This window comes from Callorhinus ursinus, unplaced genomic scaffold (genome assembly GCF_003265705.2).
Source record: "Callorhinus ursinus isolate GAN/ISIS: 27379988/994484 unplaced genomic scaffold, GSC_fseal_2.0 scaffold4, whole genome shotgun sequence".
NCBI classification, from domain to species: domain Eukaryota; kingdom Metazoa; phylum Chordata; class Mammalia; order Carnivora; family Otariidae; genus Callorhinus; species Callorhinus ursinus.
This window is the reverse complement of record NW_027397066.1, coordinates 133,719,059-133,740,852: the sequence shown is the minus strand read 5'-3', so window position 1 is coordinate 133,740,852 and position 21,794 is coordinate 133,719,059. Positions and strand designations below refer to the sequence as shown.

The window sequence follows — 21,794 nt, the reverse complement described above, 5'->3', positions numbered from 1 at the left end:
TAGAGCTGGGAAAACCAGACTGCTATCCACATACAAAAGAATGAACTTAGAACTTACCTTACATCATGTATAAAATTAACACAAAGTGGATCAAAGACCTAAATATAAAACTATAAAACTCTTAGGAAAAAAAACATAGGGGAAAAGCTTCAGGTCACTGGATTAAGCAATGATTTCTTGTATACAACACCATAAGCATAGGCAATGACAACAAACTAGAAAAATTTGACTGCATGTAAATTAAAAAATTTTGTATGTCAAAGGAGACTATCAACAGTGTAAGGGCAATTTACTGAATAGAAGAAAATACTTGCAAATCATATATCTGAAAAGGATTTAATATCTAAAATATATAAAGAATTCCTACAATTCAACAACAGAAATCAACCCAATTAAAAAGATGGGCAAAAGACTTGAATAGACACTTCTCCAAAGAAGATATATGGCCAATAAGCCCATGAAAAGATGTTCAATATCATTAACCATTAGGGAAATGCAAATCAAAACCACAATGACATTTCACATCCATTAGGATGAATATAACCCCCCAAGATAGAAAAGAACAAGTGTTGTTGAAGATGTAGAGAAATTGGAACACCCGTGCACTGCTAGTAGAATGTGAAATGGTGTGGAAATCAGTGTGCTGTTTCCTCAAAAAGTTAACATGGAATTACCGTATGATCCAGCAATTTGACTTCTGGGGCTATATACTGAAAAGGATTCAAAGAAAGGTCTCAAACAGATATTTGTACACCCATGTTCAGAGCAGCATTACTAAAAGGTGGAAGGAACCCAAGTGTCCATTAATGGATGAATGGATAAACACAATGTGACATATATATATATGTATATTTACATATATATGTCACTATATATAGTGAATTACTATTTAGAATAATATTATGAATTAATGCTATTATTCAGAATAATATCCAGAAATTCTGACACATGCTACAAAATGTATGCACCTTGAAGACATTATGCTAAGTGAAATAAGCCAGTCACAAAAGGTCAACTATTGAATGATTCCATCTATATGGGGTACCTAGAATAGTCAAATTAATAAAAACAGAACAGAGATGCTGGTCAGGGGAGGTGATGAGGAGATATTGTTTAATAGGTATGGAGGTTCAGTTTGGGAGGATGAAAAAGTTCTGGAGATGGGTGGTGGAGATGGTTGTACAACATGAATGTACTTAATATCACTGAACTGTACATTTAAAATGGTTAAAATGCTAAATTTTGTGTTATGTATGTTATTACAGTTTAAAAGATAAAAGACATTAAAACAAACAAAGAAGTGAAACGACAAAATTAGTATCGGTCTTACAATTGTGAGAGCTCCTTCAGATCCTTAAATACTTGCGGTGGAAGATTTTCAATCTTATTACTTCCTAAATCCCTAGGGAAATAATTGCAACCATGTCATATCAGTTTCTTAAGACTTTATTCATTGTTCTGTAATTTGTTAGGAAATGATTATACAACTTTTTAACAGTGCTGTTAGTTACATTAATTACCAGAAGTCTAAAAGTTTTAGAAAAGCGAGTGTAATGGGAAAATATAAAAATAATTTATCCCATTTCATCACTTCTTCAGAGACAAATGCTTGCTGATATTTTTTTATTTTCTAATTTAATTAATGTATGTGTTGTGCCTCTTTTCCCCTTCCCTTCATTCCTTTCTTCCTTTTACATTAGAGTAGGAATATGATTTGGAGCCTTAATTTTTGCACAGTTCAAACCCAAGTTGTTCAAGGGTCGACTGTAGTGGCTAGCCCAAACTTTAGCAAAATCCAATTGAGAAAATTAATAGTAAAACATAAGAAAATTGTCTGAAGGACATGTACTTCATCCATTGCCCAACATATATTTTATTCTGATAATCAGCTACTATGTGCTCGGGCCATAAAGCTTTGGTTTATAGGAGCGCTGTTTTAATGCCCTTTGGAACTGGGTCACTGATCTTAAAAAAAGGACAGTATAGACAGTTGATTTAACTTATGTGTCTCTTCCATTATTATAGGTCGGGATGTTATCCAAGGATGTCTAATTTCTTTGTGGATCCAAGATTATCTTCTATTTCCAGAATTAGCAAAGTATGTCTTTTTATCTTATAGTCTCTGAATCCTAACTCTTTAAGAAACTTAAAGACAAATGTGCTGTTCCTCTCTAGCAGTGGGACAGAGTGATGTAGGATGTATTTTATTTATTAAATTTACCCTGACTTTATTGTTTCTTTGTAGCTATGTTTCCTTTATCTCATTTTCCTCAAATAGTTATTGTATATATATATATATATATATATTAATGTGTATTTTTGTAAGCTATATAGAGTTCATTTATGGCTCAAAGTACATACAAATAATGCTAGGAAAAGAGATAAATATTTCTCAAATGTATAAAAGCATATATGTGTAACAAGTTTGAACTAAAACCATACAAACAAAAGTCTTATCAAACTTACAATTCATCTAGCTTCTGGAGAGGTGCAAAAGTATTTTGATTTAGGTGATTAATTTTGTTTTTCCTCATTACCCTGAAAGTGAAAAGAAAAATATGTTGTGGCTCCTTGAGGTAAGAGATAAATGAGTTTTTGGAGGGAAGATTAACAACCGGAAAAAAAAAATTATATATAGTGCATTTTCACATCATGTATTTTTAGTATGGTTACTTACCCAGTCTAATTTTAGTTTTAAATTTCTCAAGTCTTTCAATGATGATAAAAATAAAATATTATTCAAATTTTTAAGTGAGGTAGGGAAGAACTCTGCAAGGGAAATAGTGAAAATGTGAATTCTTGAGAATACAGACTGAATTTCATGCACCGGAGAGCACCGAGAACTGGGTTAGAGCCGCCTCTTCTTCAGTCCGCCTACTGCGTCTCTAACAGAATACCCCGCGCGCACGCGCCCAGTAGCACTCATACGCATCTGCTAGGTGATGCGACTTGGGGTGGAGTTGCCTAAGGATGTCTAATCTAAACTGGACCAATTCAGAAGATCTCTAGTTTGGGATGTTGAACCAGACTGTATGTAATTCCTTTTTTTTTTTTTTTTTTTTAAGATTCATTTATTTGACAGAGCGAGAGCGCACAAGCCAGCTCCCAGCTGAGCAGGGAGCCCCCACTCTGGACTCAATCCCAAGACCTTGAGATCATGCCCTGAGCCGAATACAGATGCTTAACGGACTGAGCCACCCAGTTGCCCCACAGACTGTATGTATTTCTTGACCAGTACATTTCTGCACTGATCTCATGTATTATGAGCCAGCGTAAAGGAGTAACTCATGGAAAAGTGTTAAAATCCCGTGGCCTGGGTGGCTCAGGCCATTAAGCGCCTGTCTTTGGCTCAGGTCATGATCCCAGGGCTCTGGGATCGAGCCCTATATGGAGTTATTTGCCCAGCGGGGAGCCGTCTTCTCCCTGTACCTGCAGTTCCCCTGCTTGTGCTCTCTTTCTCTCTGACAAGTAAATAAATAAGATCTTTTAAAAAAAAGTCTTAAAATGTTTCCAATTCTTTAAATGTGTGATATTCTCAAAGGTTGGCCTTGTCCCATCTTGAAGTATTTATTTTCTCTCAGCTCTTCAAACCATTACCACCTCCTGCCAGTATCCCTAGACCAGAAAAGCACAAGCCCCTGCCAAGAGGGAACTCAAAAATGATTTCCTCACACAGAGGCTTCTTTAAGAACAAATAAAAGTAGAACAGCAAAGAAGTTGCAAGTTTTGGTCGATGTCCTTCAGGTGCAGTTTGGTTTCTTTTGGGCAGTTAGTAGGAACTGTTTTGCATGACTGATATAAAGCATCCTGCACCTGAAGACTGCTGAGCTCACTGTGCAAGAGTTCAAACATCTTAGTGGCTTGAACCCATTGGAATGGGGGATGCATATTGGAGGAAAATTTTTGTTTTATCGGTGATAGCTCTTGCATTGCCTGTACACAGAGGTCCTAGTATTATGTTTCTAGTATGGATTTCAAGATGGGTTCTGGGATGTTTGCAGAAGGATTCTAGTATAGTGGTTTTCAAAGTTTTCCCCTGGTAACTGCTCTTAAAAACATTGGGACATAACATACACCCACAGAACCCAAGACTCAAGAAACAGTACATTTAATTATCTGAACTGCATTCTGATACTTCTATTCAATTCAATTAAACTTTGTTCCATTAAAAAAGCAAGTCGGAAGACACCATATTGCTTTCATCACCCACTTGTGACTTTCAACCCACAGTTTGGAAAGCACTGTTCTAAAAGAATAACCCATAAATGAGGCAGTCGTGTTTTTATATTGAAAGAAGCTCCAGCCTCCTTCGCTTTCATGGAAAAATCAGTGTGAGTTTAAAATAGGCCAGAAAGATGTAAGGAGAAATTATACTCAATAACATTCTAAAGTTTATCCTGGTGTCCACAATTATATCTTCACGGGTGTAGACATTCTGTGGTATTTCAAAAAATTCTGGTTGTAATTAACTTTTTTCCACAATCTTTACAGTAATAATTTGCAAAGGGCAAACATTCTTACAGATTAAGACTAACTTAGTGTTTCTCAACTGAGATCCAAGGAGAGATTTTAGGTGGTCAATGAAAATTTCCTTCCATTAAAATGGGTATTATTTAAGTGTGAGAAAAACAGATCTCATAAATAGAGTACTGTTGTGATGATCCATGCATGTTGTGAATCTTGATGAAGCTTGGTGTGAACTTCAATAATTTTGCCAATGCACTTCAGTTTCAGAAAACCTCAAGTCATAAGTGAACATTTACCATAATTGCTGTGCATGTTTATGCTAACTTATGTTCATATAAATGATTAATTTTGTTTGTAAAGATATTTAACATCACTTCAAAAGGATAAAACACTACTTACAAAACAGTTAAATTACTGCAGGAAACAAAAGTCAAATTTCTTAAATTATGGATATGGTTGCCTTCAAAGTCCCTGAAACATAAAAACAAAAATGATAAAGCTAAATTTTAATCATAGAAATAAATTGCTCAAGAATTATTTGCTTTCTCATAAAATATCTTTTTTTCACATGCTGTTTATTTCATATAGATTCCCACATGTAGCCACTTACATAAGAGCTGAAATAATACATATATGTACTGCTTCTTTTTCTGTGTTCATAGTAAAAATGTTTTGAGTCACATCTGTATCATATGTTCATATGGGTACATATGTTATCCTGAGAAATGTGAAGAGAATGAGAAGTCAAATTAAAAAATTTGTTATGATAAATATCCACTTCCTTACCAGATATTTAATAGCGATATGTGTTAAACATCTGTCTACACCGCTCCCTTGTGGTATATTCAATAAACTCCTGTCCTTAAAAAATGACAACAACAAACAACAGAACATGTGTCTAGACTTACCAATGACATTTCTCTAAGTGGTGTGACCCTATTTGCTATAGAAGTCTGCAGAAGATTCTAATATTGCTGCAGAAGCTCCTGCTGTCAAAACAGTGTTTCACCTCTACGTCCCTTGCCTAAACACACCCTAGGAAAAATTCTCAATAACCTTTTACCACTGAGAACACCATTGTTTGCTTTATTATATTGCCACACAGGCCACGCTGTCCTTGGCTTTCCAACTTCCAGTTCAGGGAGATGCATAGAGACCCTACTTATGCTCCCTTGCTGTGTGATGCTGTCACCAGCAGGAGTCTGGTCTGAGAAGTAAAACGTGTCAAAAAACGTATATTTTAGTGTCTCTTCTTTATGGTGATCATGAAGGCATTCTTTTATTGTCTCTCTTTTGTCTTATCATTAGGTTTATGGTGGAAGTTTGTAGAACAGAGAGTTAGCCAAGGTTAGGGATATACTTTCAGGAGTAGGTCCTTAAATCTGTTCTGTCTACCCCAATACTTAGTTTTCTGGTCACCAAATAATATAGAGCTATTCAAGAACAATTGTGACTAAGGTATATGAGCTGAAGTGTGACACAGGTATGAAAATCTGCCAGGGAAACATGGGTAACATTAAAAGAAACACCTATATTCTGCTGGGTAGGCTACATCTGGAATAGTCAGTTCTATTTTAGGCATCGCAATAAAAATAGACTTTGACAAATCAAGGCATATCTGAACAATCTGGAAGACCAGGATGTAAGGGGCCTAGAAATCAAGTCAGTTGAAGAAAAGGGTGTATTTGTAATAGAAAAGAGCAAAATAAGAGAGCTATATTTGAAGTCAGGCTGTAGAAGATATCATAGGGTTTTTCTATGTTGCATCAGGTTGCAACATTAGATTTACTGGATGAAGGACACAAAATATTTCAAATTTCAGCTCGCGATCTAGTGTCCAGAGAATAATCTTATTATTGCTATTGATATTTAGTAGAGGCAATATACCACAACTCAAGAATTTTATAGACAGGATTTCTGTACTATATGGAATATTGTATTAAGTCTTAAATCTTGATTCTAGATCATCCTTCTAAAGAAAAAATTCTACTGTCCTATGAAATTGGAAACTAAGTACTTATAGTACTACTTTTTTTGGTCATTAGCTCTGGTCAAAACTTCTGGTCTCTCACAATATATATTGTCAGTGACAGAGACCATCCATTTCTTTCCTCTTTTATTGCTGTTACCGAGAATCTACCACCAGGTGGTGATGCTTTCTTTCTTTTTTTTTTTTTTAAAGATTTTATTTATTTATTTGAGAGAGATAGAATGAGAGTTAGAGAGCACAAGAGGGAAGAGGGTCAGAGGGAGAAGCAGACTCCCCGCCAAGCAGGGAGCCCGATGCAGGACTCGATCCCGGGACTCCAGGATCATGACCTGAGCCGAAGGCAGTTGCTTAACCAACTGAGCCACCCAGGCGCCTGTGGTGATGCTTTCTTAAGTCTCACAAAGTATCCTTAGGTGAGTTGATAGTTTTTCTTGTTAGTTACTATTGTAACAACTTTTTTCCTAGTAAACCAACAAAAATATTTAAGTTTTAATTTATATTTATATATATATACTTATATAAGTATATATATTTAAGCATTAATTTACTAATTTGTAAAAATCAGTAAGAGGCACACCTCGAGGCATCATTTAGGGACTTTTGATTAAATTGTCAGTTTAGGTTAATTTTGAGTTCATTTTAACCTTTATTGGGAAATTTATTTTTGCTTTCTTCCTAAAATGAGAGGTTTTAGTCCTTGATACACAGGGATCCGGTTTGAGGCATAAACTTGAAAATTTGTTTCTTTGATCTGAAGAACAACAGTAACAACCCCCAAAATCTTGCCTGTTTCTTCTCAGCTTCCTCTCTTATCCCTTAGTGGCATTCTAAACATGCAAATCTCCTTAACCTCTACTTCCTCCCCCTACCTTTGAAACATTTCTGACTCCTATTTTAAGGAGAAAATTGAGGTGATGAGGCAGGGAGAACCCCCAGACCTTCTACTCAACATCTACACACTTACCTGTATATGCACCTGGTCTCCTAGTCTCAAGAGGAAGAGTTGACCCTTCTCCTGTTTTAAGCTAATCCCTCCATCTGTTTCCTTGAGTTTGGCTTATGTATGTGTATGTCCTAAAATATATGATCAATTTTGGTGAAGTTCTTTGGACGTTGTTTGCTTTCAGGTTTATATCTATTAGAATTAGGTGCAGGTAAGTCTGGCAGACACCCAACCATAACAGCATAAATACATAACTACAGTTTGGTAGTCCAGGGCTAATTTGGTAGTTTCACAAAGTTGTTTCATGTTCACTTTTTACATGCCCTTGTCTTCATGGTCCGGGATGATGCTAAAGCTTGAGCCATCATATCCATGTTTTCTGGATAAGGAAAGAGAGGAAAAGCCTGCCTATTTCTCCTTAGGGATATTTCCCAGAAGTTCTACACTGTACTTCTTCCACCTTATTCACTGGAGCTTAGTCATGTGGCTATATCAAGATGTAGGAAATCTGGGGATGTCGTATTTTTGCTGGGCACACTGCTGTCCCAAATAGATCAGTTCTGTTATTGAAAAGGGACATTGCAGTTTGATATACATAAATTAGAGTTAGCTCATTAGTTATGTTATTTAGTTCTTCATATTCTTTTTGTTACTATATCAATTATTTGGTGCATATATATTTATAATGTAATATCTTTTGTGAGAAATTGCACACTATAGCATTTAAATGTCCTTCTTAGTGTTGTTTAATGAAAATTGGCCAGAATTTTATATACTTAGATAAAAAAATGTCTGTTTTTTTGTTTTTTGTTTTTGGTTTGCATATATACGGAATACTTTAGACCAGTCTTTTATTTTTGATCTGTCTTAATCACTTAGTTTTAGTTGTGGGGTTTTTTTTGTAAATAGCAATGAATTAGGTTTTGTTTTGTGAGCCAATGTGAAGATCTCTCTCTCTATTTTTTTTAAAGATTTTATTTATTTATTTGACAGAGACACAGAGAGAGAGGGAACACAAGCAGGGGGAGTGGGAAAGGGAGAAGTGGGCTTCCTGCAGAACAGGGAGCCCAATGCGGGGCTGGATCCCAGTACCCTGGGATCATGACCTGAGCCGAAGGCAGACGCTTAACCATCTGAGCCACCTAGGCGCCCCCTCTTTTCTTTTTCTTTTTTATTTTTTTTAAAGATTTTATTTATTTATTTGTGAGAGAGAGAATGAGAGATAGAAAGCACGAGAGGGAAGAGGGTCAGAGGGAGAAGCAGACTCCCTGCTGAGCAGGGAGCCCGATATGGGACTCGATCCTGGGCTGGGACTCATGACCTGAGCCGAAGGCAGTCGGTTAACCAACTGAGCCACCCAGGCGCCCTCTTTTCTTTTTAATAAGTAAGTTAAACCTGCTTAAGTGTACTGATATGACTAATTTAGCTGACTTTAAATACCAGACTATTGTCTGCTATTTAAAAATATTACCACATGGTTTTTATAGGTTAAAAAAACTCTCAACAAATTAAAAAAACTTTCTTTTAATCTTTAGAAAGGTTTGTATATTCTATTGGTTATCTTTATAACTTTACCCAATACATCGTATCTTCTCTTTCTTAGAGAATAACAATACTTATTAATTTCCTATTATAATTTTTATTATAAGCAATGATAAAATGAGAATATGTTGTCTTCCTTTCTGCTCCTCTACTTTTCTCCCACCATATGATTTTGGTCAGTTATATGCTTTTTATTAATGTTTGCCTTAGGAATATCAAATATCCACACATTGGTAGATTTGTTGGTTTTAAGTGATGTATTTTGATTCCTGGATATTTTTCTTTATAGTTCCATGGTTATTGCTTTATTCATTTTGAAACTGTTTACTTATCTAAGATTATTATGTCTTCTTGCTGAATTGACCCCTTTATCATTGTGTGATATCCCTCTTTATCCCTGGTTATAGTCCCTGTTCTAAAGTCTATTTTTTCAATATTATTTTGTAGATGATAAAGTTCCTTCTCATCCATGCCAAGAGAGCAATGTTGTTTTGTGGCTTTCCGTATCCTAAGCATAATCTTGTTGGAACAGGATCGTAATATATGTACTCTTTGGTGACTTTTTCTTTATAATTCATATTACGTTCTTGAAACTGAGCCATGTTGATTGAAGTAGGGCTAGTTCATTCATTCTAAATGCTGTGTGTGTATCGCATTTTATTTTTCCATCTGGGTCCATGTCTTCCAGCACCTTGCTCCATAATGTATCTTATCGTTTTCTATAGTTTCAAATTCTTCATATTAGCTTCTCTTGCCTATAAATAAACCTACTTCGTCTCCCATCAAAATAAGTTTAATTTACTCTCTTGATCTTTAGTTCACCTTTGGCTATTGCCCCATCTGTTCATGGGCTTATTTACTACTTATATGTCTAACTTTTTGAATTTCCAAACTTCTATTGTGGTGTTTACAGTTTTCATTTTTTGCTTTGAAAGAACTATAACAAAGGTTTTAATCTGTTGTCTGTCGTATGTCTTGCAAGCATATTATCCTGGGCTGTCATATGTCTCTTATTTTATGCATATTTTTCCACTAAATCAGTTAAATAATTTTTTTTTACCAACACATCTAACAGATTTTTCAGTTTATACTCTGCTAAATAAAAGTTCATGTGCAAGGTCTTTACCTTGTATTGTGATTAGTTTTAAAATAAATGAATATTTATAAAGCAAAAATTATTATTACTAGCATTAAAATTGGGATAATACTGGGCGCCGGGGTGGCTCAGTTGGTTAAGCGACTGCCTTCGGCTCAGTTCATGATCCTGGAGTCCCGGGATCGAGTCCCACATCGGGCTTCCTGCTTGGCAGGGAGTCTGCTTCTCCCTCTGACCCTCTTCCCTCTCGTGCTCTCTATCTCTCATTCTCTCTCTCTCTCTCTCTCTCTCAAATAAATAAAATCTTTAAAAAAAATAAAATAAAATTGGGATAATACTATCAGGAATGCATATGAGATGACTTGTTTGGGTAGTTAAAATTTAAAGATAGTAACTTTAGTGATGAAATTGTAAAAAGTCTGCCTCTTTAGTAGTAAATCTTTTTTTTTTAGATTTATTTATTGTATTGTGAGAGAGAAAGAGAGCTGGCATGTGGGAGCGGGGGGAGGAACAGAGGGGGAGGGAGAGGGAGAAGGAGAGAGAATCTCAAGCAGACCCCGCACAGAGCATGGAGCCCAACCTGGGGCTCGATCTCAGGAGCCTGAGATCATGACCTAGCTGAAACCAAGAGTTGGATGCTTAACCAGGGGTGCCTCTGTGGCTCAATTGATTAAGCCTCCGACTCTTGATTTCGGTTCAGGTGGTGATCTCATGGTGGTGGGATCAAGCCCCATATGAGGCTCACAGTTCAGTGGGGAGTCTGCTTGGGATCCTCTCTTCCTCTCTCACTGCCCCTCCCCCAACCTGCACACATGCTCTCTCTCTCTCCAAATAAATAAATCTTAAAAAAAATAAGAGTTGGAAGCTTAACCGATTGAGCCATCCAGGTGCCCCTTTAGTAATAAATCTTAATTATTTAAAAGCATCTGGGTGGCTCAGTTGTTTAAGCATCTGCCTTTGGCTCAAGTCATGATTCTGGGGTCCTGGGATCCAGCACTGTATGCGGCTCCCTGCTCAGTGGGGAGTCTGCTTCTCCCTCCTACCCACCCCCCCAGCACAAGCATGCTCTCTCTCTCAAATAAATAAATAAAATCTTTAAAAAAATAAAGTTTTATCTGAGATGTATATTTGGCTGTCTTTTTAAAAGCAAAGGAAATGCTTATTAATGTATGGCATAATATCTCCTACATTTGCTTCTGGTCTCAGCGCATGAATTTTTAATTGCTAATTTACTTGTGTAAATATTAATCAATTTTGCTTTATTACTAAGTTTGGATTACTGAGCATGTAATAACTGTTTAATGTGTTTATTTGAAAAAAATTTAATTACAACAAAGGATATTGAACTTAATTTGCCCTTTTCTTGAATACTTTAGCTTGTCAACAAGGGGGGCTACTATGCTGTCATACCAAGACGCCCCCTGGACTCAGTAATGATTCTGGGGATGTTTGTCTTCCTCTAAATAGTTCCAAACTAGTGTGTTTTGAATTATTATGTCTGCTTTTTATAGCATTTCCCACTCCTGCTTTACTATCAAGTTGAGAGTTGTCACTTCACACTAATGTTTTGAACTTATCTTTCCCCTCTACTTTTTTTTTTAAAGATTTTATTTGTCTATTTGTCAGAGAGAGAGAGAGAGAGAGAGAGCACAAGCAAGGGGGTAGCGGCAGGCGGAGGGAGAAGCAGGCTCCCCGCTGAGGAAGGAGCCCGATGCAGGACTCGATCCTAGCACCCTGCGATCATGACCTGAGCCAAAGGCAGATGCTTAATGAATGAGCCACCCAGGTGCCCTTTTCCCCCTCTACTTTTAATCTGGCTCTTCTACTCTGCTAGCTTAGAAATCAAGCAACAAACAAAACTTCTGAGACTTTCCTACAAAATGAGAGACAGCGGAAGTTTTCATATAATACTGTGTATGTGGTTTATTGAATAAACTTTCAAATAGTTATTTTGGTTACTTATTTCTTCATTTTTACCTGCATTTTAAATAGGCAAATTTACTGGGTAACTGAGCTCTGAATAGGTAGAGTGATACTTATTACCATAAGCAAAGTTACTGTAAACATTTCCATGAAATATATTCTATTGTGATTAGACTTCAAAAATAAATTCTAAGTATCATATTCCCATGAGGCAGAATTTAGGAATGAGACTAAAGTGTCTTGGTCTTTCTGTATCAAATTAATAGGTGAAAACAGACCGACAGAAGGAAGGAAGAAAGAGATGTTCTATAGCTGCTGGACATCCCTTCTGTCTTTCTTCTTCCTGCCTCCAAATTTTTTTGTGCACGTGGGAGGTGTTTTATCTTGGCGAGAGTCTAGAGGAGTTGGTTTAGACAATGGGCACGTTTAATAACAAAACCATGCTAAAGTAATTTGAGGAATGTGATATGACATTAACAACCTATCATTTTTAAAAACCTAATATCCAAAATGAACTAGGCAAAACCAGGAAAGTTAGCTGACTTCTTTAAGAAAAGGTTCATCAACTTACAGCCAGTGCAGTCTTGGCATGTGCTGGCAAAGAGGTTTATCTGGTAAATGGATGAGGACGTTATTCATCAATGCTCTGAAAAAGAAACGAAAGAAAAGAAGTCACATTTTTCTGGTTCTTTTCTCATCTTAAGTCAAACATGGTATTATCATTATCCTTTTTGAAACCACCAAAATCTAATAAGTTAGTTGTCTTCTCTTTTTTTTTCTGTAAGTCTTGTTATATTTAAGTGCTTGTTAGTAATAAAATTCGACAAATGATAGTTGTCAAATGGAGGAAGCAGCAATGTTAGTAACTGAAGGAAAGCCTGTGCCCTTCAAAAGTGGGTAGTGAGAAGGAGTTGATTTTCGATTAATGTTATTTTCTTTACCAAGATTAATACAGGGCAGTAATGGTGTGCTTTAGAATATTTCAATAAAACATGCCAGTAATTTAGTTTTGATGGGCTGATGTCCTAGAAGACAGAAGATCTTATAAAATCATTAAAACTACAAAATAGCCTCACAGAATATGATTAAAAGATGGTTGGTACTTGGAAAGGCCTTTTGGGGGCTTTAACAATTCCATATTTAATGCTGTTGAACTTAAAGCAGTCATTTTTTTTCATGTCTTTTCCTTCAATTGAAATATTTGCTTTAATTTTTAGTACTTACAAGAGAATAAGAGAATTTAGTCCATAAAATGTTAGTGGGGAAATTCGACTGAGGTGATTATCTTCAATTATCCTGCCAGCCAGAAGAAAAAATTGATTCATTTATATATTTAGAATATAAAAACTAATACTATAAAATGCCGCATAAATTAAACATACAGCCATTCTAGTCTGTGGAGATCTTCAAAAACACCCGGCTTCAAGAAAGTTATTCTGTTATGACTGAGATACCTGAAAAAAGAGAAATGACTCCAATAAATGTGTTACCTTCTTTTTTCTTGATTTTTTAAAGATTTTATTTTTCAGTAATCTCTACACCCAACGTGGGACTCAAACTCACAATCCTGAGATCAAGAGTCGCGTGCTCTTCTGACTGAGCCAGCAAGGCGCCCCAAATGTGTTACTTTCTTGATATCTTACAATAAGGAAAGGAAAAACAAGAATCATCCATCTTAGATTTTCTTATATGCTATTCTCATCACACCTTTTCCCTTCTTTTGGGTCTCTAAAAGGTCTTTGTCACTTACCTTTTTATGTCTAGATTTTAGTTCACCTTTAATCAATCAATCACTCTATTCATTCATTCACCTATGCCTTTACTCATCAAATTGTTTTGCGCACCTACTCTGTGGCACTATCATCCCTTTCTCTGAGGGGCTTTGAGTCTAGAGGGAAGACAGAATATGAACAAGTTATTATAGTAACGTGGGGAAGAGAGAGAAGTTTATAAGGTATGGTTGTTCTGACATTGCAGCGGAGAATTTGGCTTTGCTGGGGGTGGGGAGAGCAGAGTGTGGAGGGGTCAGGACACAGAAGCCTTTACTAAAGGGGGCACAATTGGATGCATGGAGATTTGGATGAAGATGTCATTCGCAAAACAAAGAATGGGTAGGAGTTCATATAGGCAGAGGAGATTGCTTATGCAGAGGCAAGAGGTCGGAGAGAGAGCCACAAGTGAGGGGATCACCAGGCATGTCAGTGCAGCCTCACCATGAAGGGGCTGGGAAGAGAGACGGAGGATGAACCTGGGAGGCAGGTGGGGGTCTGTTCTGGGAGAAAAGGACATTGCATGCCTTGCCAAAGAGTTTGACCCCACCTTACCTACCCAACTTTACTTCTTATCCTTCTTCAGAGTGAACCAACTCTGTTCTGTTACGTGGATCTCGCCCTCCCTTCGTGTTTATTCCTACCTCCGTCTCTCTAGGACAGCAATGCACTGCGTGACTCTGCTGTCAGCTTGAGTCCTGGCTTTGCTACTTATTAACAGTGTGACCCTAAGGAAGCTGTTAACTTCTGAAAGCCTCGGTTTCCCCAACTCTAAAATGGAGGTAATATTAGTACCTGCTTTATTGGGTTGTGGTAACATTGGAGGCAATGTATGACATAAGCACTCAGTACATATTTATTACAACAGCACCTCTGTTCATGCCTACAATTCTGATTTCTTTCCTTTTCTTTTTCCTCTCTGCCTATGATTCATATGCAAGTTTTAGTTGAAATTTTACTTCCATGGAGACATGGACCACACTGATTTCTCTCTTTTCTCCATTCTGACAGTTTTTAGAGTTGACATCTTATAAAATTTCTCCTGCCGGCTGTCTCCCCTGTCGCCAGAAAGTTTGACCTTTGCTTAGGGATAGCAAGAGATGATGCCCCGTATTAGAACCACTTCTTTCCCTCCCCTGTAAACTTGGAACCCCATTTAGGCACAGGAAGGTTGTAGAATCACTACAACGCTTCTCATGACCACCTCAGGGCTCTCCTTTATTTATTTATCTATTTATCTATCTATTTATTTATTTATATTTATTCATTATTTATTTATTTACTTGCTTTTTCTTTCAAGATTTTATTTAAATTCAAGTTAGTTAACATATAGTGTAGTATTAATTTCAGGAGTAGAATTTAGTAATTCATCACTTGCATATAACACCCAGTGCTCATCCCAACAAGTGCCCTCCTTAATGCCCATCACCCACTTACCCCTCCTCCACCCCCCTCCCCTCCAGCCACCCTCAGTTCCCTATAGTTAAGAGTCTCTTATAGTTTGCCTCCCTCTCTGGTTTTATCTTATTTTGTTTTTCCTTCCCTTCTCCTCTGTTCATCTGTTTTGTTTCTTAAATTCCACATATGAGTGAAATCATATGGTATTTGTCTTTCTCTGACTGACCTATTTCACTCAGCATAATACCCTCCAGTTCCATCCACGTCGTCGCGAATGGCAAGATTTCTTTCTTTTTGATGGCTGAGTAATAATCTATTGTGTGTATATATATATATACACACATTTTCTTTATCCATGCCTCGTTTGATAGACATTTGGGCTCTTTCCATATCTTGACTATTGTGGACAGTGATGCTACAAACATTGGGGTGCATGTGCCTCAGGGGTCTCCTTTTAAAGCCGATAGCAATCCCCTAGGTACATTTGACCCCCTCCCATATCCTATACCCCTCTGTTTAGCCCAGTCCTCTTTATTTTCCTGAGTCATCCTTCATTGCTCCAGACCCCAAATGGTCACTCATTTCAGTGAATCTTTTTTTTTTTAAGATTTATTTTATTTATTTATTTTAGAGAGCAAGAGAGTGAGAGAGAGCATGTGCATGCACAAGCGGGGAGAGGGGCATAGGGAAAGGGAGAGAATCTCAAGCAGACTCCGCTCTGAGTGCAGAGCCCAGTGATGCCAGGCTCGATCCCACGATCCTGAGATCATGACCTGAGCCAAAATGAAGAGTCGGACGCTTAACTGACTGAACTGCCCAGGCGCCCTTTTCAGTGAATCTTAATAGCAGTTTTGATCTGAACAACACAGGTTTAGGATTTAATTAAGTAACTTCTTTTCATCATTCTTTAATTGTTGTGTGCATGCTGGTTTTGTTTCCCCGCCCTAGATCATAAGCTTCTGGGGTGCAAGAGGCATGCCTCTCTCTAAGTGGTAGCGTAGCCCTTTTCCTGAAACATTAGGGGGAAAGCTGCTGGAAGGCAACCTGTCTGACTTATCTTTCTATCCCACCTCCCCGTGGTGTCTAGCTGAAAAATTTACACACTCTAAGGGCTAATGAATATTTATGGAAGAATGAAAAGCGGGAATCCAATGATTGTCACTGATAACCTGGAAGTATGTAACAGCTTTTTTTTTTTTTAAAGATTTTATTTATTTATTCATGAGAGACAGAGGAGGAGAGAGAGAGAGGGAGAGAGAGAGAGAGGGAGAAGCAGAGGGAGAAGCAGGCTCCCACGGAGCAAGGAGCCCGATGCGGGACTCGATCCCAGGACCCCGGGATCATGACCTGAGCCGAAGGCAGACGCTTAACGACTGAGCCACCCAGGCGCCCAGTATGTAACAGCTTTAACATCCAAACAATATTCCAGTGCTATGAGTAACCATGGAAGGAGATGGAGGACCCTTTAAAATTTGTGGTACTAGTCTTCACATCCGTTGAACTTTATACCAAATCTGGACTGTCTTTCACATCCATTGAACATTAAACCAAGCAAAAGTTTTGAACAGATTCATGGGGGATTGGAGAGAAAGATAGTCAGGAGTCTCGTGGGAATGAATCCAATGTGGACTTTGGGTGATTTGCCAAGACAGGAAAGAGCTGGGTGGGCTAGAAGGGTGGAGGACTTGGCAAAAGTGGTTACTCTTAGGACATCGAGTCTCCAGGGCCCTTCTTCCATTTTGCTGGTGAAATGATTAGATAGCTTTTCCTCAGTCTCAAACCCTCATGCCACAAACTAGGAATCTGACTGGAATGAGTTTCTTGGATTAGGATTAAAAAAAGTGGTGTGAGATGGAAAGTAAGGGGGCAGAAATAGAAATATAGGGAGTTGTTGATTTATGCGAGTTTTGGTTATATTTCCACGCCATTACTTCTTACAGGAGGTTAGGTTCAGCTGCTTAGTAAAACTCAGTGAAATGGAACTTTGAGAAAGCCAATCTTAAAAAGCTTTGCTAACTACAATGAAATATTACTTCATACCCATTAGGATGGCTGTTTTAGGGAAAAAAAAAAAAAAACCCAAACAACAAATCCCCAGAAAAGAAGAAGTATTGATGAAGATGGGAAGAAATAAGGGCTGTTGAAGTCAGGACTCACGCAGGAGCTTGTCTGAGTCGGAACCCCAAGGACACAGGGCTGTGCTGACCCTTCCACGGATGTGGGCAGGAGGGCTGTGTGCAATGGACGAACTGTGGAATGGGCAAACTAATTGGCACGGGTACTTACAGTTTAGTAAGACTGTAGAGTCCTCTGAACGCATAGATGGGTACGGATCTAATCTTATTGTTTTGTAGGCACCTGTGGAGAGAATTATAAAAAAAAATCATAATGAAAGAGCGTTTCAGTTTTGCAAGATGTAAAGAGCTCTTTGGTGCCTGTAGCAAAACAGGAATGTATTTAATGGCTCTGAATGTACGTTGTAATTGGTTAAGATGGTACATTTTACATCCTATGTATTTCACCGCAATAAACATTTTTTTATTTTATTTTAGTTTTTTTAAAAGATTTTATTTATTTATTCATGAGAGACAGAAAGAGAGAGAGAGAGGCAGAGGGAGAAGCAGGCTCCCAAGAAGCAGGGAGCCCGATGTGGGACCTGATCCCAGGACCCTGGGATCATGACCTGAGCTGAAGGCAGACACTTAACCATCTGAGCCACCCAGGCGCCCAATAAACATTTTTTTAATTAAAAAAAGGTAAACATAACACAATAAGTTAGGGAAACTAGATATCATGTCATTTTGTTTTGCTATTAAGTTCGGGTATGATTAAGCAAGTTTTATTTAGAAATTCTCGTCATAAGGATGAACATTTAGTAGTTAAAATTTAATATTTGAATTTTCTATAAGTAAAACTTTAATGCACAGTAGGCACTCAATAATCAAACAGTCCCAGAAGTCAGACTTTTTAACATTTCCTGCTATAATAGAAAGATTGGCATTTAGCAAAGAGCTGGCAAAAGTACAAGTATGTGATATCTTTAAGGCCCTGGATCATATTCTGTGTTAATCACAAATCTGCCCAACAAGTCAACTTTAATTTTGTTAATTTGACACCCCAAGCCTTGCTCCAAAAAGTGTTTGAGGAAGCTTATAAGGAGTATTTATGGCAAAAGAAAAAAAAGAAGTAAAGAGACTCAGGATTAGAAGAATATAAGTTAGACTGGCGCCTCAAGACAAGAATGCAGTCTTAAACAGGTAACTAGCCGTCCGGGATGATTGGCCTGGGGCTGACTGGAGGTCAAAGGAAAGAGGTACCAGAGCACAAGCAAATGCATCAAATGCACCCTTGCAAAGCTTTGTACCTCTGCGTGTACTGGCCCCAGGTTGTAAGAAATGACACAGTAAGGGCTTTGAGCCTGACTTCTTGTTCTGAATACAGGTCCTCATTGTCCTTTAGGGCGTTCCGAAGTTTCTATGTATATATTTTTATAAATATTGGGAGCAATAAGGAAGAAACCAATATGAACACATTTTTTTAAAAAAGATTTATTTATTTGAGAGAGAGAGCACGCGAGCATGGGGGGGGGGGGGGGGGGGGGCAGAGGGAGAGGGAGAGAGAATCTCCAGCAGACTCCCTGCTGAGCACAGAGCCCAACTCAGGTTCGATCTCACAACCCTGAGATCATGACCTGAGCCAAAATCAAGAGTCGGACATGGGACGCCTGAGTGGCTCAGTTGGTTATGCGTCTGCCTTCAGCTCAGGTCATGATTCCAGAGTCCCAGAATCAAGGCCCGCATCAGGCTCCCTGCTCAGTGGGGAGTCTCCTTCTGTCTCTGACCCTCTCCCCTCTCATGTTCTCGCTCTCAAATAAATAAATAAATAAATAAAATCTTAAAAAAAAAAAGAGTTGGACACTTAACCAACTGAGCCACCCCGGCAACCTCAGCATGAACAAATTCTTAGTTAATTAGAAATTTTGACTAAATAGGATTCCCTATTTCTCCAACATGCAAGAAAACCTAACTGTGATTGTAAAAATGTTATTATTAAATTTATTATGCTTTTAACAATTTCACAGAACATGCTGTGGTTCCAATTACATAATAGGGAATGCATCTTTCTCACTAATACACAGCGAACCTTTAGCATGTATTTATTTGTTCCTAAGTATTTTAATGATTAGTGATTAATAGACTGTATTGCATGGAGGTTGAGCAAAGCTGTATCTCTAATAATCAGGTAGAATTTTTTTTTTTTTGTAATTAGGCTATTTTGATCTACTAGTTAAAACAAACTGGCTGTTCAAGAAGTAATTTGGGGCGTCTGGCTGGCTCAGTCAGTAGAGCACGTGACTCTTGATCTCGGGGTTGTGGGTGTGAGCCCCACTTTGGGTGTAGAGAGATTACTTAAAAAAGAAAATCTTTAAAAAATTAGTTCAATGTTTATTATGTAAAAATACTGAACTACTGTGTTATATAAACCTGAATTTTGATATTTAAATTGGGAGTATTAACGCCTTTTAAACATGTGGACATAAGGTGGTGCTACAGATCAGAAAAATTCTTCAGTCTCCAAAAATCATAAAATAGAATACCGAAGCATCCTCTTGAAGTTTTTACATAAGGCCTAATTTTGAGAAGTTCTTCTCTGCTGATTGTTAAACATCCAGAATAAAGTTTTGAAAGTCATTTTTATTGAAATTTTTATTTTTTAAATGTGAAACATACTTTTTTGCAGATTATCTGGGTTTTGAGTACATTTCCTTGGATGAAGTAGATTAATTTTTCTTCTGCTTTTGCTCAATTTCTATTTGTTTTCTTAAGGAAGAATGTACAGATAGATATAGATCATCTATGTGTGAGGTTTCTTCAGTGTAAAACCAGAACTAAAACAGACATAGGTATGAAAATGAAACTAGGAATTCTGGGATGTTTTCTAGTTAGCATGATTCAGGCACAGGATATTTAAACCCAACAGTTCAAGTATGATATGATTTAGTCACAGAGTTGGACTAAATAGCAGGTAAACATAACCCGGGCCATTATGGATTTTTGGAGTATACACAAAAATGCTGAACTGATGGGAATCTAGCATGTCAGATGCTACTTGAGGCGAAAATAAAACAACCTGCATGGCAGATATGAAAATGGAATTAAGTCCCCCAAACAACATGCTCTGGGGTTTCAAACCACCACGACTTGCTCTCTTAGCTGGAGACTGAATTTGTAAACATGTGGAAGAAAATTCTTTACAGGCCAGTGTGTGGCAGGACAACTCAAAACTTACGTGCTCCAGTTTTTTTGGAAATAAGTATCTGTAATTTTTCTAGAATGGCTTCTAGAACTCCTCAAAAAAAAAAAAAAAAGTTGCCTGGTAGTCTCTAGCTAACAGCTAAATAATTTCCTGAGGAGGCACTAGACTTAATGGTATAGTGTTGGTCTGTGCAGAAGTGGGAAGAGATAGATAGGCCAAAACAATGTGAGTTAATTTTAACACTGGGAATTAAATTTTTTTCTTACAGCTTCTGAAGATTATGGTACTTCTTGAAGCCATCAGGAGGAAGCTTTCTTATTAAGTTCCACTGAAGTGACCTGAAATAAATGTAAGTTGTGGTTCTTAAAGTGTTTTTTTCTTTACTTTTATACTACAACAGTATAAATAATTCTAAGCTTTATTTACTTTAGCATCAGCTCTCAGGAAACATTTTATTTCATGATGTTACTCTCATATCCATAGTACCATTTGAACTAGGTCTAACTGTTAGTTTTGTATTATTACAGATATTTATCTTTTCTTAAATTTAGGTTACAACATTGTCATTCTAACAAAACACAAAAGTAACGAAACTAGGAAAACAGTTGTCAGTTACATTTTCTTTCCTCTTTTTATTTAACAGGAACTAGAAAGCATCTCATTTTTGAAGTGGCAATAAAAATAGTGTGTTCTGTTTAAAGCACATTCAAGAACTTAGGTAATTTTATATTCTTCAATATTTCATTGCTCACATCCCACTACCTTTACTTCCTTTTAAAATTCTTTATGAAGGCAACTGTCAATTGGTAAGTACAACTGAACCGTCTTTATTCAATAAGTGATTTCATTTCAATTTCTAGTAAATTGTATAGATTCACTTGAATCACAATTTGATATGTAGCTTGCCGCAAACCAGGTCCACATAATTGTGGTTCTACTGGGAAGGATTTAAACCTTTAATTTTTTAAAGAAAAGCAATGTAAGGTAGTAGGAAAAAAAAAATTAAAGAAGCAAAAAACCAAACCAAACAGAACAACACCCAGACCATTGCAGCTGGAGTCTCTTGCATGAACCATACATAATCTTTCCTTGTCAGTCTCTTTAGCTGTGAAAGCATCTATTTGTACTAGATGACCTGTAATAATATAATGCAATTGTTACTGTCTTTATAAGGAACAGATGTTCCTTGTTAAGTGAACAATAGACTGCATTGTGTGCAGGTTGTCTGCTGTGGGATATGCATTTGGAGATGCTTGATAGGCAAAAAGGACTCAGGTTATGACAACATCATACAGTAGGCACTACCAGTGTTAGTTGTTATGTTGGTTTGGACCAGTGTTGCTTAAACTTGATAATGAAGACTTCTTAAAGCAAAAGAGTTTCTCAGACTCCTCAGGACACAGTTTTGGA

At 37.2% G+C, this 21,794-nt stretch overlaps 1 protein-coding gene across 1 annotated transcript in view; it reads right to left on the bottom strand.

Moving 5' to 3' along the window:
- Window positions 1-21,794, bottom strand: part of RXFP1 (relaxin family peptide receptor 1) — a 60,377-nt gene that overhangs the window by 10,746 nt on the left and 27,837 nt on the right. The window contains exons 5-12 of the mRNA XM_025874376.2: window positions 20,651-20,722; window positions 17,415-17,486; window positions 13,344-13,415; window positions 13,186-13,257; window positions 12,533-12,607; window positions 4,867-4,938; window positions 2,467-2,538; window positions 1,331-1,402 (exon numbers count right to left, since the gene is read on the bottom strand). Coding sequence (XP_025730161.2) covers window positions 1,331-1,402; window positions 2,467-2,538; window positions 4,867-4,938; window positions 12,533-12,607; window positions 13,186-13,257; window positions 13,344-13,415; window positions 17,415-17,486; window positions 20,651-20,722 — 579 coding nt within the window. The remainder of the gene's footprint in view (window positions 1-1,330; window positions 1,403-2,466; window positions 2,539-4,866; window positions 4,939-12,532; window positions 12,608-13,185; window positions 13,258-13,343; window positions 13,416-17,414; window positions 17,487-20,650; window positions 20,723-21,794) is intronic.